Here is a 20,905-nt window from a genome sequence, read left to right on the forward strand (position 1 = left end):
TACACTTTATTTTCACACTCATCTGCGTAACACGCCCCAAAGGCTACGCGCCGACTGACCCTTAATCGATTTGTCCCCTCCTTTCAGGTTCTCCCCACTATCACCGGTTCTCTCCGCTATCGCCAGTTGCCGGTCTCCACAATTCCTCCTTTCTTATCAGTTTCAGTGGTTCTATCTTCTTAAGTACTGACTCCATCTTTAGACCATTGTCACTGTCTTCTTCTACCTTTGGCTGGTCATCTTCGGACTGCAACACTGGTGATTGTGTTACGGGTCTTGTTGGAAAATGAAGAGAGTCTGTGGCTTGAGCTTCTTTTTGCTCAGGTATCTTTTAACATGTGACACATGACGTTTGAAAATTTTTTTATCTCTAAACAGTGTCACTTCTTTTCCCTTTCTTTCTAATACTTCGTATTCTTCTTTATCAAATCTTGGTATCAGCTTATTAGCAACGACCATGTTTTTAAGAAGAACCTTATCTCCTATCTGCAAGGAATTTTGCTTTGCACCTCTTGCCCCATTTTCCCTTTCCTTTCCTCTCTGCTTATTAAGAATGTCATTGTCTCTGGCTTGTTCGTTAGTACTCTCGTCATTTATATCAAGGATTGATAGAATTTTATGTCTTATATTACGATTAAACATCATTTTCGATGGTGACATTGTCTCTGGCTTGTTCGTTAGTACTCTCGTCATTTATATTAAGGAGTGATGGAATTTTATCTCTTGTATTGCGATTAAACATCATTTCCGCTGGTGACTTTCCCGTGGTTCCGTCAGGAGTAACATTATGCATCAATGTAAACTTTTTCAATTCCATTTGTAAATTCCTATAGTTAGCATAACCAATTTGAAGGAGTTTGAGAATGGATTTGTTCATGTTCTCTACTTCTCCATTTGCTTGTGGCCAATATAGTGTGGTATGTACCAGCTCAATGTTATTTTCTCCGCAAAATCTTCTGAATTCCTGACTAATGAACTGTGGTCCATTTCTGTAAGATGTTGGATTATGACGCTGGAAGTGGTTTGTTTCAAAAATTTGAACTCTTGATATCTGGAGTAGCAATCCATTACTACGAACACCATCTGTTGGTTAGTTAACGGGCCCATAAGATCAATATCTAAATATTGTCAAAGGCCTCCAGGGAATTCGTGTCTTCACATAGGCGGTGGTTTGTTTGGCTGTATAACCATAAGACAATCTCTGCATTGTTTGACAAACTTCTCGGCTTCCCTGTCATTAAACGGCCAACATACCTTAGCTCTTAGTGTTCTTGTCATTACTGTTTCACCAGGGTGTCTGGGATCGCAGATTTAGAGGAATCACTATTTTGTTTCCTCTTAGCATCATTGGTCCCAATGTCGAAAGCTCCAAGCGAAATGGATAAAATACATTTTTGTCGGTTGCTTCCCGGGAATTCTGATTAACTTTCTCGATGGCCTTTACTATCTCAGGATCTAATTTGCTTGAGTTTGCGATTTCAGAGATTCTTATCGCCTTTGGTACGCTTCTTTTAATTATGGTGTAAATATGTCGATCGCTGTCTTGGTCAAATGTTTTTCCCTTCTGCAGTTTACGTAATCTGGATACAGAATCAGCGATATTTGATTTTCCGGGTTGATATATTATTTTAACGTTAAAAGATTGAAGTCTAAGCACCCAGCGTTCGATTCTTGTAGGTGGTTAAATGGTTGGTTTGAAAATTGCTTCGAGAGGTTTATGGTCGGTGACGAACTCGAATTCCAAACCCGCAAGATAGAAATAAAACCTTTCAACTCTCGTTACTAGAGCTAAACTTTCTTTTTCGATTAGTGAGAATCTCCGTTCGTTATCTGATAAGCTCTTGCTAGCAGAAGAAGTTATATGGGGACATTGATGATCATCAAACTGCAATAAGACATCTCCTAGGGCTACTGAGGTAGTATCTGCAACTAGACGTGTACGTCTTCGTAAATCAAAATATAACAACGTTGAAAGTTTCAATAGTACAGATTTAAGTTTATCAAAACAATTTTGGTGATTTTTAGTCCATACGAACACAGTTTCTTTTTTCATTAAGTGTCATAGAGGCTCCATTGCGCTGCCCAGGTCTGGGATAAATTTTCTTACGTAAGCAATAAGTCCCAGAAAACTTCGCACTTCCTCCTTGGTAGTTGGTGGTCTAAATTCCATAATGGTTTTTATTTTGCGCTGATCTGCATCAATGCCACTATGCGATAGCCGCTGACCAAGAAATTCGAGTTCCTTGACTTTTGTCACACAATTCCTCCCATTAAGCAAAATGTCATGGTCATGAAAAACCTTGAGTACTTTTTTTAAACATCTGTCATTCTCAGCTTTAGTATTACCAAACACAATAACATCATCCAAATAATTGAAACAGTTTTCGCACGAAGACAATATTCCTTCTGAAATCCTTTGAAATATTTCAGGTGCAGAATTAACGCCAAACATTAATCTTTTATATCGAAATAATCACTTGTGCGTAATAAAAGTAGTATTAGGACGACTTTTTTCGTCTAATTCTAGTTGATGATAAGCTCACTCTAAATCTACCCTTAAAAAGTAAGTCACGTTTCTCAATTTAGTCATAAGTGAATCAAAAGTAAGCAATGGTAAGTTCTCTCTCAGTATCGCCTGGTTAGCTCTACGCATGTCAACACAAATTCGAATTTTGCCTTCTAGTTTAAAAATAACAACTATAGGAGAAATCCAGTCGCTCGGTCCTTCTACTTTTTCGATTATGTCACTTTCTAAAGCCTCTTTTAACTTCTCTTCTACTTGGGATTCTGCTGCTATTGGGATTCTTCTTGCTATTTGCTGGACGGGATTCTTTTTTTATTAATCGTGAATTTCACAGTGATATTTTTGATTTTTGAAAATGGAGTTTTGTTTTTAATGTGGTTATCATTGGCATTGATGCCAAGTTTCAATACTCCTAACAGCTGCGCGGAATCTTTCCCCAGTATTGAAAAGTTTCCGTCTTTTACTACATAAAAGTATGCTATGGTTTCCCTTTCCTACAAGATCTTCACTGTGGTTTGGAATTGATGAAGAATGTGTAGAGGTCCGTAAGGACCGTAAGGTTTCAGATTTGCGTGGCTTTTAACATCCGTATCCCATATTGCTGTATTTCCATTACATAATTTCTCCCAGTCTTGACTAATGATAATGTTAACCTTGCATCCCAAGGCAATAAGAAGAGTTATCGGTACTCCACCTACTTTGCTGTTAATCAACTCGTCTCTAATTTGCGTTTTTCTATGTTGACGGAATTCTTCGATTTTGAAACAGTCAAAGTGCCTTATTTCGCCGTTCGGTTACGTCGATTCTGAATTTTCTTCTAAGTTTGTTTCCAGAAAACGTACTGATGACTTAAATTTTCCTTGCGTTTGAGGTCCGTTTATGGGATGATTTAGCTTCAGTTTGTCGATTCTAGTTTGACAGCACGACGAAAAATGACCTTGAGATCCACATTTAAAGCATTTATCATTTTTAGCAGAACACTTCACTTCGTTAGCCGAATGACCCCCGATTATTTCCTCAACAGAACGTTTTATTTTCTAATAATTTCTTCCTAAGTTCAACCGGGGCCCAGCAATCAATCAGTTTATCCTTTAATTTAATTCAATTGGATTCTTGAAAAGTGGAAACAAACGAGCACTTTGATGCTTGCTGTCGAATTTTCAGCAGAAATTTGTTCAAGTTTTCTCCCTCCTCAGGTTTAAGGTTCCTAAACACGTGTCTTTCCAACGTTGCTTTTTGGACAGGCAAAAAATACTCTGTTAATTTATCTGCCAATGTCTTGAATATGTCGTTATTTTTCTCCGCATTAAATGTTTCGATGGCACCTGACAAATTATAAGCGACTTCCTGAAGTTGCGTACCTCCAATGTGTAGTAGTTTATTCTTTTTCTTCACTGGATCTAAAATTTCCTCTGACGCCAAATACAACTCGACCGACCTAAGCCACTTTCCCCATTCTCCACGAATTTCAGCCCTGTCTAAGGTTTGACACAGAAAAAGTTTTCTACCTGTACCTCCCATGACGATAATTTTCGTTTGTTAAGATTTCTGAAAATGAAAATAAATAAAATGCGTGATATAACTTTCACTTGCTCTTTACAACCCGTGGTTGTTTATCAACTAGTTATTTTTCCCATTAAGGTCAAACATTACAGAGAATCTATATATATTTCCTATGAGGCTAGGGCTCATGCTTGAATATCTTTAGACTTAAGAAAATACGCATGCAAATTTACAGGCTATTAGCCCTTTTATTTTTTTTTTAACCATTCGCATCACAATCGTCCTTGGCTCGCAGCCTCATGAACTCTTTTTTTGTATTGAATGGCTCACATCCTTATAAAATTCATTAATGAATGGCTCGCAGCCGCATTTTTACATGTATTTCAAGTAACTTTTATTTATCAATGGCTCACAGCCTCCTGTGCATATGTACATTTTAATGAATGGCTCTCAGCCGCCCGTATATACATGTAATTAAACAATATTTTTCATTAGTGGCTCACAGCCGCTTATATGGATGTAATTAATGCGAATGGTATTATCAAAAAAATAATATTCTTATTCTTATTAATAATAATGTAATACATTAGTATAATGAGCCAACATGTGTGAACGTAAAACAATACCTGTCTCACAGATAGTCGCCTTCAAAGTTAATCCTCGTCGCCAGTTTGTGGTACCCTGCTCTCAATGAATAGTCCAACGTGTAGTGATCACATGGTGTTTTTATTCCAAGATTAACAAAAACATTATACATATTAAACTGAACGATTATTATTTGTACAACTATTTGCACAATTTGCACAACAACACTTTATTTTGACACTCATCTGCGTAACACGCCCCAAGGGCTACGGGCCGACTGACCCTTAATCGATCGGTCCCCTCCTTTTCCGGTTCTCCCCCCTATCACCGGTTCTCTCCGCTATCACCAGTTGCCGGTCTCTCCACTTTGAAAAATAAAAAATGAAATTAGTGCGCACATCTGTTCCATACCTCGGAAAAACCGAGGCGATATTGGCAGTTTTAATTTGTTATATATTTATCATAATTTTATATTAACAATTTTTAACACTTTTTAATAGCAAACTCGTTTTCACACTTTTCAAAAATTCGAAACATTCGAAAATGTGAGTTTTAAATTGGAAACGTGTGTTAAAAAGTTGTATTTTTCGAATATTAATTATTACATGTTATGTTGAAAATTCATTTTTTTTTTAATTATTTATTTCCTAAGAAAAATAAACTATTAGCTTGAAAATTAAAAGATTTATTTATAAATTTAGCTATTTTATTGAAATTTCTTTTTTTCTACGTTGGCAATAGCAATATAATAACAAACATATCTGCTTTTTAAACCAAAATATTTGTAGTCAAAATTTATTTATTGTTTCTTTCTTTCATGAAATATGTGTTATGTAATTAAATTATAAAATAAGTGAATATTTTCATTTTATTTAATTTTAAGAATGTTAAAATTTCAAAAACTCTAAGAGAAGTTTTCATGTTATAAATATATTATATGAATTTCAAGATAACTATTATTTATTTCTTAAATATTTATAAATGATGTACTTATATTCAATAATATTCCTATATAATGTTGATAAAATATCAGTAATATCGGAAACAAATCCTCCATACCATTCTAGAATCGTAACGTAACACTTGAGGTAGCAGAATTCATATAGATCATGTGTCATGTATGTAGCTGTTACTACTGCGCATTAGACACAGTAGACGGAACCACGTCTAAACGCCGTGATATTTCACTTACGTAACACTGCAACAAACTTGTTATGAATCATGCTTGTAACCAAGTTCTGAAACAAATGTGATATGAATTTTACATAACAGTTACGTCACATTGTTCCATACATGTTACTAATTTGGATTATACCAAAGATATTATAAACGTAGATGCGGTACGCGGTGTCAAAGTGGGGGAACTATATATGTATATAGGACATCAAATTTTCTGCTCGATCGAGGTGCTGCCCTCACCGTACTACGAAGTCGAATTGGTGTTTTCTCATTCTTCGTCAAATATAACGGTAAAGCAGTAGAAAGATTTTTTGAGGTTAGAAAAGTTTGACATGTATGTATCACTCAATTTTTTCAGATCTAAAGCTTGAGTCCGCTTTGCAGTACATAGTCTTTTATTTTAAATTATAAAAAAAGTCCTCTCGAAAAATAAAATTTTTAATTAAAAAAAACTATTATAGAAAAAAATTTTGAGATAAACAAGTGCTGAAAACATTTTTCTTTGACAAATGTTTTTTTTTTAATTGAAATAATCAAATATTTATACCAAATAAACAAATTTCTTAATGTTTAAAGTTTTTCTACATTATTATTTAAATTTTAAATAACAATAATTAAAAAAATATATATTTCTGAATGAGATATTTTGGTTAAAAATGTACATTACACGTATTATGTTCGAAGAAAACTCAGAGAGAACTTTTTTTCTGTTTGAAACACAAGTTTTTTTATATTAATTGGTCTATAGAATTTTTGTATAATCATTTTAATTTTAAATTCAAAGAATAACTTTTAGCACTTTAAATACTTTAAAAAAATATTTTATAAAAATATTTTATTATAGTATTTTTAATAAGTAAATAATATTGAATTAAGAAACAACTTTATTTAGGGAATTTAATTATTTGGGAACTTTCCAATTCGGAAATATTATAAACTGCTGGAGAATTTTATAAGTTTCGGAATTTTATTATTCGGAACAGAGAGAGTTTTACCCACCTCATCTCTGGTTTTACCGAGTCGTGAATTTTATTTTTCGGTATATCTTAGCCGTCCCTATAGAAGTACAGAAAGTTTGCTCTGATTATAATTTCGGCGCTCGACCTTATCGGTTTAAAAACTATTGTTTAAGAATTATTTATACTCTTTTTTATATACTTTCTTTCCCTTCTTTTGAAAGTTGATCCTCTGCTTTCAATTTTCTTTTTAAAATATAGCTTGAATTCAACGCATTTCAAATTCAATGTTTTCAGCTGCATTTAGATTGAAGTATACAAAGGTTTTTTTATTTAAATATAAATTCATTAAAAAATTTTCTTTATTTTTCACGATTTTAATTTATAACTTCTAAAATTGAATAATTGTAACTCAAACATAAAAAAGTAGCCTAATTTCAAATTTATAGAGGTTCTATCATATATATTGAACTACTAAAACCTCTGACCTTTTTAAAGGTTTTTAAAACTCTTTTGAATACTTTTTTTAAACAATTTTGGTTGTGATTTCTTAATAAAAGAATAAGTGCTATTTAGACTCCAGAACAGCAATTTCAAAAATATTTAAAGCCTTAAAAGTCGAAAAATTTTTTATTTGTAGTCTTCAGTACATTGAATAATTTTAAATTTAAAGATATTTAAAAATGCAATTAGAATTTTTGAATAGAAAGTGTTAGATCATTTTAGATTGAAACATTTTAAGTTATTTAGTTTCAAATTAAAATAGCGTAAAGTTTCAAGATTAGAAATAAACGTCTTTTAATACTTGAATCATAATTTTTAAACAATTAAAATCGTATAACTTTAGAAAAATTGGAAAGTAGTACTATTAAAAATTAGGATTATTCGAAAGAACTGAACAAATGTTAAGTTTGAAAAGCTATTTAAGAAGGTTCTTTTTCAAGTTTTATTTATTTTTCGATAATTTGTCGACCGCCCTACCCCACAAATTATTTTTTCTTAAAAGAAAATAACGCCTGATTTTTGTAAAAATTATAAAATATATATTAAAGGTTCACTCATGGTCATTTTTGTTTAGAAAGCTGCTTCCTGAATAAATTGACTTATTGTTTCCGATATCGTTCTGTCACTCAGGGATTGTGTTTTTCATAGAAATCATTGAAATGTGGTTTTTTCGCGTTCATAAAATTATAATTGAAGGTCACTTAGGGTAATTTTCTGTGCAAAATATTGATTTATAAAGAATATTTGTCAAACATTAGAACGGATTTCTACGCCCAAGATACAAACGTAAATTGCACGATAGTAAAAACAACTGGAAAAATTTAGACAAAAGCCAAATTTGGTAAAGAAAACAAACCTTTGTCGACCTATTAATACTAATTTTATTCCCAGAAAGATTTTAAAAAATCTCTTCGAAACACTTTTATTGCAACAATTTAATTGAAGAATAATATTTTGTATAAACATAAAAATAGTACAATTTTTACATACGACTCTTAAAATAAAAAATCTGTGTGCCAAAGCTCAATCCAATCCCACTTTTTCTTAAAGTTATCTGATATACAGACGACCGCAACAACAACACCGGAGAGACAGACACCGACGTAAAAACTTGTTTTTCTGACTCAGAGGGCCTCAAAACGTGGACATTTCATGAAATTCGCGAAAGTCATTTTTCGTAATAAAATAATCATAGGGCCTTGCAAAAGTAATGTTTTTCGCCTCTTGATTTTTGTACATAGTAAACTTTTTTTTGGCTTCAAATGTCCATTTTCGTTTGGTTTTTTGGATTTTCAAAATCCTATAACTTTGTTAAGTTTGATTTTATCAAAAAAAGTTAGTAGGATAAATTGTTCATATTTTTTTGTACTATAAATGGCTGTGGATAGAATTTTAAGATTTTGAAAAAAAGTGGTCTCTAGCATTTTGATTTTGTATATTCTCCTTGCGACGAGAATAACATTCTTACAGAACAATAAACAGGATGACTATTTGCTTCAAGTCTTAAAACTTTACAAACTCTTCTCACGCAATGTTGACTTTCTAAGCCATGCGATGAGGCTCTGGGGATACAAGAATCAAGTATTTTGATCATGGACAATCAAGGATAACTAGATCAAGACGCTTGACGACGGGTATATTTCAAGGAGATATCTGGGAATTCTTGAATCTAAGGGTATTCAAAATACGATAGTTAAGACAAGCCTAACGAATACCTTCACTACGAGACTCAGATTGATTATGAAGAGTTTTCTTAACTCAGCAAACAAAATTAGGGCAATCAATACATATGCCGTAACTATCCTCACGTACTTCTTCGTGCTCATAAAATGGTCTAACACCGACCTTGAAAAGTTAAACAGAATTGTTCGCGTAGAAATTACGAAGCACTGAATGCACCACAGAAATTCAGCGATTGAAAGGGTAGTTCTACAACGACATTTAGGGGGTAGGGGCGTTGTAGATGTCAACAAACTGTGTGGGCCACAAGTTATACGGTTCCGAGACTATTTTAACAGCAAACCAAATTTTACGCTTTACAGTACCATCTGATAAGCGCATCTTGACTACAGGCCCTTAAGTTTGTCCTCAAATGGGGCCTTGAATATCAGGGCAGAAACCATACAGGAATTAGAGATACAATGAAGGCAGAAAGCCATTCATGGTGAGCAGCCCAACATATTAGATCAAAATGAAGTGGATTGTGAGGCATCTAATATTTGGCTAAGAAAGGGCGTTCTGTATCCAGAGACGTAAGGATTCATCATTGCGATACAGGAAAAGGTTGTCAGCACCAGGAATTATCTCGAACACGTGTTACATCAAGACGTGGTTAACCGGTGCCGATTATGTGGAGATACCAACGAAACCATCGAGCACATTATTGATGGCTGTCGCGTTATGGCTCAGAGAGAATATACGCACAGACGTAATGATATAGCGGGCATTATACATTAACAAATTGCCTTAAACCTAGGACTCTTAGAAGAATGGATGTGCTTCTATAGATACATTCCAATGCCCGTTTTAGAAAGCGAAGATTACATCTTATATAGGGATGTTACTATCCAAACGGATCATTACATCCGGACCACTCGACCTGACATTGTGATGCGAGAAAGAAAGGTAGAAGAGTCTACATCATCGAAATTGATGTTCCGCTTAACCAACATTTGCAGTAAACCTATACAACCAAGGTCCTCAAGTATAGCGAGTTAAGGCATGAAGTAACGACCTTATGGAGGAATGTGAATCATGCATCTATTCATCCCATTGTGATTTTGGCTACAGGGAATGTGCACGCAAGATGCACTGAACATCTTGAACATTTAGGAGTCAGTAGGGTGTTGGCAGCAGCCACGCCGCTCGTAATTGTATACCTACAAGATCATCGCAGGAGGAGAATTAGGGTAAAGGGATGCATAGGATGGAAGAGGGGATCTATTTCTATGAAATTCGGGTATCAATGGGTATGGGAAGCTACGATGCGGGATTTCTGGAAGGAAGGGAGTTGCAAAATACGATGACAGCTTTAAAGCTGGTGATGTATGGGTTCGCGGACTGTCAATACGAGATGGCCAGACTGACCCATCTGGATAGGGAACATGACGAGAGTATGGGTAATTTCTAGCGAGAAATCCTCTATCGCTATGGATTCGCTGAGGTGATAACCTCACTTCGTGAACTACTGTGCTGTTATTCCACTCATTGAGTGGCAGAAAATAGCCCTGGATGGACTTAGAGGGAGCCGTGACAGCTGGTGTTGAATTATCTGTGAAAACAACAAAATCTGTGAATGATTTTTTCTCATCAGAACCAACGTATAATGGTGGATGTCCTATAGACAACACGTCTATCTTAGAGATAAAAAGATAGAAAGAGCAAACATCTTTATATTTAATTATCTCCCCGTCTTTCACCTCATAATAACATTTAGGGTTTTCTGTACGAACACCGTAAATATCGTCTTTTTAAAATTACCCGAAGCTCATGCCAACAATTAAACTGGTAATTCGGCTCAATATTTTTTCCTCGTACCATTTAAAAAATTATTTTCGAGCCTTTTGACTCATCGTACCCGAAGAATAAAGTAAAATTGAAGGAAGAGGAAAACAATCATTTTTATTTTCACAAATGTTAAATAAATGTGGGAATGTTCCCTTTATTCACTTGTACCTTCTAGTCCAAATAAAGCTGCTAAAGCACTAAGAGGGAGCTGGAAATGGTTGAAACTATCTATAAACACTATATAGTCGACACGCATTGAAATGATTCTAGTACCATTGAGTATGAGAACTGGATCTATTTTTTCAGTAGGTTCATGCTCTGTTAGATGTTTTAAAATTAATTGAGCACCAAACCCTTTAGAGTTATGGGCTGTAAAAATAATCTTTTAAAAATTTACAACTGGACGAAGTGTAAAATCTACAAAATCTCGTATCGGATTTTCACCCTCCAACACAAATTCACGTATCAAACGACAGTGTTCACAAGATTTTTTAATATCTTGTTCATGAATGCATCAAGTACTGACCTGATGAGCTACGCAAAGATTTACCTTATGCTCATTTACGCTATCATCCCCCGTGAGTATGGGTTTGATACAGCATTCATGATTGTATTCACGATCACACTTGCATAATCTACAAAAACTGAACAATCGTGTCACAAACATTATTTCCGGAGGAGTGCTGACCGGGGGTTAAATGGTGATTAAAGCAATCATTATTAAAAAATCGACAAATCATTTTTCGCACTTGGGGGTATCTGGTAAATGAATATCGGAACGCTTTTCTAAATATGAGGTCTGAGCGAGACAGGCTTTACATTTATGTGCACACCTATGATCGAACCTATTTTTGTAGCCCTTGTAACAGGGTGTACAAAAAACTCGAGAGGATGCAGCCCCTGTTAAATTCAAAATAAGGTGATTATGATTGCTATCATCATTGTACAAAAGATGTGTAATATGTGTGGGAACCTCACCTCTTTCGATGAAGCGTATAGAACAATCAAAAAAGGGAGGATCCTCACCACACCCAAAGGTTTTAATGTCAAATGCAATAAGTGGAATACCCTCATTTGCAAGGTATGTTTGGAATTTTTCCAATTCCAAAAATTCACTTCATTTTTCCGGAATATCGACAAGGGTCCTTTGACACAATTCCTGAGCTAAACATTTTTGAAGGGTTGAATTTACATTTCTTACACGATTCCAAATTTCATTTTCATCACCAGTAGTTATCTGAACTCGTTTTCTATTAATCTTACCACAAACAATTGCACGCGGGAAGCATAAATTATCGGCATTAAATATACTTAAAATAGATCTGTTTTTAAGTAAATCCTAGGTCAATTTACCTCAACCCGCCTACTGGGTTATTCACGCAATCGATTAATAATTTAAAAGTATCGTCTTTTTCTACCATGACCTCGTTGAACGCACGGCACAGTAGTTGACGCAGTTTCTACGTACAAAAAAATTACTATGAAAACAATATTTTTACCCCAAAAGAAACCATAAAAAGTTTTATATTTGTAAAAAATATTATTAGTGAAATATTATTTTCAAATAAAAAGGAAGTTAAGACAATTTCAAAACTTTAAAAAATTTAATTTTTATAAATTTTCAATTTTTAATTGTAAATAAAATTTTAATTAATAATAAAGTTTTTAAAATAAATGTTTAATTTTTAAGTAAATTTAAAAAGTTTTTAATTTCTAATTAATAAAATATTACTGATTCGAATTCAAATCCATTGTTTTCTCAGAATCACTGAATTCTGAATCAAACGAAACAACTTGTATTTTTCAACAAAGATTAAAACTAATGAGTTACCTATTTCTTCAGCCCTCTCAACATATGACCGTTTAAGCGCTTCCCTGTCCTCGAATTCATTTGAATCGTCCTTATCCATATTTTCGTCCTTCTCATCGTTGTCGTCGTCATTGTCGTTTTCGTTATCACTGACCTCCATAATATTGTCGTCGTTGTCATAGCCTTTTTCGAAGTTATTTTCTGCATCACTTTCTCGGTCGGCTTCCTCATCGTCGTCAATGAACATGACATCGGGGCCGTAGGTGTTATCACTTTCACTTTTGACGATGATCATGATGACGGAACTCCCATCTTTGAACCTTAACCATCTCGCGCACAATTACATTATCGCTAATCACTTTTAACACGCGATCGATCCCGACTCCATCGAGAAATGTCAGGAGAAACTTAAGGAGTAACCTTAACTCACATTTCTGCAACTCTCCTGACATTCCACAAATGGTGATCATGTTCGCGAGTGTCGTTGCCACGATCATTTTGTTGCTGGTTTTAACAAAGTTTTTAAAGATTTGAAAAAACCTGAGAGCTGTTGCTTCTAACGCCGATCAAAAGAAACTGTGGTTTTGAAGCTGAACAGGGTGGATATATAAAAAACACTAAAGATACATTATGTAGTTGGGGTATTTAGGCGTTTACATGAACTACCTATCATATTGAAGAAAATTGTGAAAAAGTGGAACACGTAGACAATTTTTTAATTTTGAGAAACCCTATTGGCAATGACCTTCTGTCTAATGAGAAGTTTTGCTACACCTAAAACTTTTTCCATGGGAACCATCATCAGAGTTTACTCTCAAATGATCCCTGCCATAAATATTTAGACCCACAACTGTGGTAGAGTTTGCACACAAAGGATAATAACCTAAGTGCTTTGCCACAGATTAATGTTTTGAAGTTAAAAAAGATTTTTCAAACGATTCATTATTATAGAAATAGCTAACCAACATTTACACGTCCATCGCAGTGAGGTGGTAAAGATTGTCTATAAAATATCTCAGCATCACGGTACCGCCACCTCTCTATTTATCTGTATTACACTGCTATCTATGATAACAATCTCTTTGAATCAGTATCGTGAATTATGCACTACATGGCTGAAATTATGGAAATATTTAACGAATATGTTTAATTTATATTTTCTAAAGCCAGTTAACTGTATTTGAACTATTTATTCTAATAATAAATTTTAAGTTCTCATATTCAGTGTCAAACTATGTTTTTCCCATTCATAAGAGTATAAAATAGATTAAAACGCATGCGTGGAATACCACCTTGATCAAAAAGTTCCCGGAATCATTACCGTGTGGCGCCCCCTGCTGTCCGATTCACATTTTTTCATTTCTGTAGATTTTCACACCTTTTAACAATATTCTCTGCGAATTTCAGCTTTCTAGCTTGACATTTGTAAATATGTCGCAATTTTGAGTGCATCTGTTTTTTTGCGAATTTCGATTTTTACAATGGATTTAATGACAATGCACCGTCGCACAATGCCATCATTATCCGTAAGTTTCTCACCAAAAATTCAACTAGTACAATTCCGCAGCCATCAAATTCGCCAGATTTAGCCCCCTATGACTTTTTTTTGTTCGATCGACTGAAAAAACCACTACGCGGAACGCGTTTTAGCAGCCGATCGGAGATAATACAAAAATCTAAAACGGCACTGATGGGCATACCGAAAATTGGTATTAAAAATGTTTTGAGAGTTGGATCAAGCGCTCGCATAAGTGCATGGCAGTCGATGGGAATTACTTTGAAGGGGACCACATCAATATTCAAGAGTAAACTTATATTTTTAATTTTAAAAATAAATTCCGGGAACTTTTTGACCAAGGTAGTATATACCTCCACCAAGCCCCTATCTTTAAAGTCAAAGGATTCTTATGGGTTAAACACGTATGACGTCATATCTACTCAAGCCTCGCGAGTAAGTCAGCCATGTGTGAGCTATAAAAACTGCAGTGCGGGACAAAACAGTCAGTTATACTCTGAAAATTTAAACATATAACATGTCGCAGTCTCCAAGGCAAAAAGTGGAATCGGTCGTTAATTATTGTAAAGACTCACAAGATTGATTAGTGAAAAGTGTAAAAAAAACGAATTTTCCCTGCAGATATGTCATAATCTGAAAGTGTAACAGTGGAAAAAGCAAAATATTCATCTCGTCAACCTTTGATTCTTGCAACAATCTATGAATTAAATAACCCTTCTACAAATAAGATTATTATTGGTTTGGAAATTCAAGTCGATGGTTCGTGTGAACCAGTTATACGAATCTTGGACAATAAATCCCATGGAATACCCTTCAATCGTAATGCATGGCTTCAATCACAACAAAAATTCGATGTCATTTTTTCCTACTTGGAGCATCGAAGCAGTAACAATAACTTCAACGTTCGTTCTTTACCGATTAAAATTGGCCGTTATAACTTATTTTTCACAACTTTGTATAATGCCAAAGCTATTTTAATTGAAAAGATTATAGAAAATGCAGCCGCCATAACAGCAACCACATCGAAAAATAGCGAGACACAAGGAAAAAATGAAAAACTCTAGGTGCCTGGAATTGTTCTTCAAGCACCTACATTTCAAGGCCTCGTCAACATTGTCATTTGGATCGATGGACGTATCAGAAGTATGGAACGGGTATTATCGAATGTCAAGCTCTGCAAGGATTTTTTCGTGGAAGAATTAAGTTCTTATTTTTCGGCAGAGAAAATGCACAGACCTTTCAGTAAATTTATGCGTCAAATTGTAAATATTAAATTTGACTGATTTAACCAACGGATAAAATCCAAATCATCACCGTATTTTTTGAATTCAAATTTTCAGCTTGTATTTGACGAAATAACATGTATTTCAAATAATAAAATTACAAACGAAATGGAAGATAATCAGTGTAAGTTATTGGAAAATGACTAAAAATATATCGGTCATATGATTTTAATAATTCTCTTGTAGAAAAAATATTTTTCATATTTAAAAACAATAGTTCGGGGAAAATTTCAACGATAAATTGTATGATTTTTAATGGTCGAAAATGAAAGTTTACATTTATATCACTGATTACGCGTATGTCTACACGTATATAGTTCTCTCATGTGTATGTGTATACATGTATGTATGCGGGTGTAATATGTGAGAACATGTGTATGCATTTTAAATGGAAATATTAAACGAGTTTATTAAACAAATTTTGAAACTGTTACCTGCCTCCCATTTTTCTGAAACTAAAATAAAATATGCTTTTAGTTGATATGATATTTGTTTATATTCCTAAACTTTCCTTGCGTGTGAAAGTATATGAGATTAAGATCCCATCTCAAGTAAGATAAGGTAGCATATTGCGAGGGGCTGTAAAGGCTTTTAGTTGTTCAAATCGAAGAAGTGTTTAAAAGGAGTCAAAATACCATAAAATCTACGTTTTTTGTTTATTTCCGCTATTTTGTGAGATATTAAGTGATGGACATAATTAAGAATTATATTTTCACACAATCGGCCGACTCCGGTGCCCCCAACGCGTGAGATCGCCTAATGATAAGCTGATATAGGCGATCCGGAAACGCGGACGCCAACTACTAGCTGATTGTCGGCATGCAAACTAGGCTCAAATAGGCTTAAAAAGTCTAGTCTGTTCACGATTTATACCACTTACAATACATGTATTGCAATTTCGTCATTCCAATTCCATGGTTGCAATTTTATCTTACGCTTGTATTGTAGAATTCTGTTTCTTCTTATGATTCCTTGCATATATTTCTTGAAGGCAAGGTTCGCATATTGGAGATTCTGGAAGGTAATCTAGCTAACTCAAAGGATTCTTCAAATTCAAAGTCGAATGACAAATCACAGGGGGTAAAGTATGGTAGGGAAAACCGCGGGTCGATCAAGACTTCTGCATCATCATCTCACCTTTCCACAGATCAGTCTCAGAACTCTCAACAAGTCCGAAAATGTTTCGGATGTGGGCAAGCACGCTTTTTGGTGTATTACGTTCAATTTCGAGCTATGAATGCAATACAACAAAAGGATTTCGCAGCTTAATGGAAATTATGCTTCAACTGTCTGCGTCAACATTCGAGAAGCGAATGTCCTTAATCAAAAACGTGTCGATTATGTGATCAGAAACATCACACCATGCTTCATCAAGATGCGACGACATCAAACATTACTCATCAGCTACCTTCAACTCAGGGCGAAGATTGTACATTTTCAAGCGTTCATCATCTCAGCATTCATCATAGGACTCGACCGAGAGCAAAAGGTTTATTACCTAAAGCTGTTATCAAGGTCAAGTCAATTAATGGTGCTACAGTGTTTGTGCGCGGACTCCTTCGTAAGGGTTCTGAATTGTCTCTCGTATCTAAGTCTCTCGCACTTCGAATCCGACTTCGAGTACCCACTGGACACAGAGAAACGATCAGGATCTTCAACTGATTCTGTGAAGAAAATCGCCAAATGATTCAGTCGAAACTTATCGTCTTTCTACTGTTATGAACGGTTTGTCTTGTGATCCTTTTCTTGCACTTCGTTGCATGCAACAACTCGCCCTTGATGAGGGTGACAGTTATCTAAAAGCAACAGAAGTTGTATTTTGAGGGACTTACGTGGACGACGGAATCACAGGTGGAGCAAACTTCGAGGAGGCAATTTTTTTACAGAATCAATTACACCAACTTTTCACAGCGGAAGGCTTTCCACTTGGCAAATGGATGTAAAGTGATTCCGATCTAATAGAAAAAATTCCACATGAACTTCGAGCTTCATCACAGCTTCTTTCCATGGAATTCCAACAATCGCTTCATATGCTGGGCCTCACTTGGAATCCTCAACGAGATGTAATAACTTTCGACGTCGAATTACCAGCCTGTCCAGATGTCATCACAAAACGTACAGTTTTGAGTCAGATAGCTCAGCTGTTTGATCCGCTGGGATGGTTGAGTTCAGTCGTTGAGTTCAGCTAAGATCCTCAGTCAAACTCTCAGGTCTTTAAAGATCGCCTGGGATGATCTTCTTCCGAACAAGGTTCGCCAACGTTGGCTTGCATATTGAGATAGCCTTCGTGACGTATCCTCAATTGAAGTGCCTCGTTAGATAAAATTTAGTTCATCTTCTGGTTCCTGTGAGCTGCATGGATTCCCCGATGCTTCGGAGCGAGCCTTCGCCACAGCAGTTTATCTTTTTGTGACCTCTGATTCTGATACAAAGTTAGTTTCACTATTGATTTCGAAAACTAAGATCGCTTTCTTAAAACAGATATCACTACCACGCTCAGAACTGTATGGAGCAGTTCTTCTCGTTCGGCTTATGCATCACGCTCAGCAAACAATTTTTTTATGCCCCTATTCATCTGCGGTGCGATTCAACAGTCACGCTGGCCTGGATTCATGGGAATCCCACAAAATGGAAGATTTTCATAGCCACTAGAGTTTCTGAAATGTAAACACATATGCCATCAGCAATTTGGCACCACGTTCCATCGTCAAGTCAACCTGCTGATTGTCTTTCAAGAGGTCTCTCTCCCAATGAGCTATTATTATATTCTCTTTGGTTGCAAGGCCCAAATTGGTTGCTGTTTCCAGATCCTTGGCCTAGAATTGCATCATCAGTTAATCCTGAAGTGGACTTAGAAGAATGAACATTCAAGGTTCATATTTCTAGCTGTGTTCCAGCTATGTGGGTGCTTCTCTATCGCCACTCTTCTTTGCATAAACTTCTACGAGCGACTGTCTGGTTAAAACGATTTATACAATATGTTTTTCAGCAATCCTGTTCAAAATCATCAATCCTTTCATCTTTAGAGCTTAATAAAGCTTGCCTAGATTGAATTCGACAAGAAAAGGACTTTTATTTCGAAGCAGACATTAAGGCTCGATTATCAGGAAGGTCTCTTCCTTCGAAAAGCAAGTTAGGTCGTTTAACACCTTAATTAGATTCCTAACAACTGCTTCATGTTGTTTTCATGGTAGTGTCCAGGTAACTGCTGGAACCTTGAAACAAACCTACTGGATTCTACGTCGTCAGTCAGTTGTGAGGGCCTTTATTCATCTATATTTACCATGCCTACGACATCGAGCCGTAAAGCCTCAACAATTTATGGCAGACCTTCCAGCAATTCGCTCTACACCGAGTCGACCATTTTTACTTACCGGCGTCGATTGTGCTGAACCCGTTTACTTTCGAACAACTAAGGGTCGTGGTTATCATCATACAAAGGCTGCTCTACTTGACCTGTCCACTGAGAAGCCGTATCGGACTATACGGCTGATGCCTTTCTAGCTGCCTACTACAGATTTATTTCTCGACGTGGAATTTGTGCCACCTTGACAAGTAATTAAGGTACAAACTTCGTTGGAGCAGACGTCAAGCTTACAGCGATGTTTTAGCAGCTTAAATGGAGTCATTTTTTGAATGGAAAATCTCTGAACAGTAACTTTGAGCCAAGTTACATTGAAATTACCTCAAATTGCATATCTCGATGGCAATTATTACAACAAATACGGCAATATTTCTGGCAACGTTGGTCCTCGGACTACCTAAAATAGCTTCAACCTGATCTCGCTTTTATCCGTGATGAAAATTTACCGCCAACAAAGTGGCCTTTAGGTCGTGTCGTTGAGCTTCATCTCGGTTCTGATGGTTTTGTACGCGTCGTTTCTCTTCGCACTGCGAGTGGTTTCTTTAAACGCTTTATAGTAAAATTGTGTGTTTCACCAAAGGCGAAAGACAATGTTGAGATCTCGTCTTAAAGTGTCTTATAATTTATTTTCAGTTGTCTTATCTGAATGTTTGAACTTATTTATTTCTGTCTTATACTTTTATCAATATTTTAAGTACTTATTTATCCAATTGTCATCAAAAAATTGTAATCGGTTTTCTTCTTGAAAATTTAAATTTTTGTTTATTGTCATCATGAAATATTTGTTTTTTGAATGGTGTGTGTGGACCTTTTTTCCAATTTTGTCCCAACAAACCGGACGGAATGTTCGGAATTGACTGTTATATTTTATTAACTACATTGCTTTATTTTAATTTCGCTCATTTAACATCGACTTTACCTTTTATACTTTAATTTTACATGTTTACATTTTAATGGAATTCTAACTTTAAAGTGATATCGATTTCTTCCCTTATCCTTATTCCTCTATCGTTGTGCAGGATTTACAAAAATGTTAGGAAAAACGGGAATCAGTCTAAAAGATATTTAAATGTTCTGAACATTTTTAAAAATAATTTGAAAAGATTTGAAATATTTCAAAAGAAAATTGATACTTTTGAGGATTTTGAAATTAAATCTTTACTTTTTACTTTGAAAAATTACATCATCTTAAGACGCGGTATAAAAATATGGGACCACTGAAAAAAATCCCGAAAGGGATGACTGAAAAATCCCAAAAATGAAATCTCTGACACCTGAATAATAATTTTGTAAAAATTGTATTTAAAATACATTAAAAAACACGTGCGCTTTGAAACAAAAAATTCCCTGCCTAAATTTTCTTCGTACGTCCTGAAAAACATTTTTTAAACAAACTTTGCAGGATTCAATTCAACAACGATTCATATCAAAATTTATTTTATTTTTACATTCTCATCAGAGAATGTATTAGATTTGTGTAAAATTTGACCCCCCCCCCCCAGTTTTTGTCAAATTTCCACGTTTTGAGACCCCTTAAATCCGAAAAACAGGTTTTCACGAATGTGTCTGTTTGTATGTCTGTCTGTGAACACGATAAGTTTTGAAAAAATCAATCTATCAAATTGGCCTTTTGTACACTTATTTAGTCTCCCAAACTATAGGCCAAGATCGTTAGCCAGCCATTTTGGATTAATATTCAAAATGTATGCACATTTTGAAATTTTTCGAGACCATTTTTTTCAAAATTCGAAAATTATCTGTACTCTCATTTATAGTATTCAAAAGGTCAAACAATTTATCCCGATGACTTTTTTCATACAATCAAAAATTACCAGAGTTATAGCATTTACAACATTCCTAAAAGCACAGGAAAATGAACATTTTATGCCAAATAACGCACGATATGAAAGAAAGTCAAGAGAAGAAAAATGTTGCGTTTTGAATGTCCTACAAGATTATTATAACAACTTTTTAAATTTTTTTAAAAATTCAAATTTTGACAGCATACAAAATAATAAACAATCCAAAAAGTACATTTTTCGGCCAATCTGATAGAATGATTTTTTTCAAAAGTTATCGTGCTCACAGACAGACATATATACGTACAGGCAGACCGACAGGTACACACATTCGTAAAAACCTATTTTTCGGATTCAGGGGTCTCAAAACGTGGA

General features: G+C 35.0%; 1 protein-coding gene across 16 annotated transcripts in view; it reads right to left on the bottom strand.

Moving 5' to 3' along the window:
* Positions 1-20,905, bottom strand: part of LOC117170335 (furin-like protease 1) — a 1,188,597-nt gene that overhangs the window by 135,159 nt on the left and 1,032,533 nt on the right. Inside the window, exon 14 of one of the 16 annotated variants that reach the window (XM_033357069.1) lies at positions 4,922-4,977. The exons of the other annotated variants lie outside the window; for them this stretch is intronic. Coding sequence (XP_033212960.1) covers positions 4,937-4,977 — 41 coding nt within the window. The 3' untranslated portion in view covers positions 4,922-4,936. Of the gene's footprint in view, positions 1-4,921; positions 4,978-20,905 lie in introns of those variants that run through there. 16 annotated transcript variants of the gene reach the window in all.

This window comes from Belonocnema kinseyi, chromosome 3 (genome assembly GCF_010883055.1).
Source record: "Belonocnema kinseyi isolate 2016_QV_RU_SX_M_011 chromosome 3, B_treatae_v1, whole genome shotgun sequence".
NCBI classification, from domain to species: Eukaryota; Metazoa; Arthropoda; class Insecta; order Hymenoptera; family Cynipidae; genus Belonocnema; species Belonocnema kinseyi.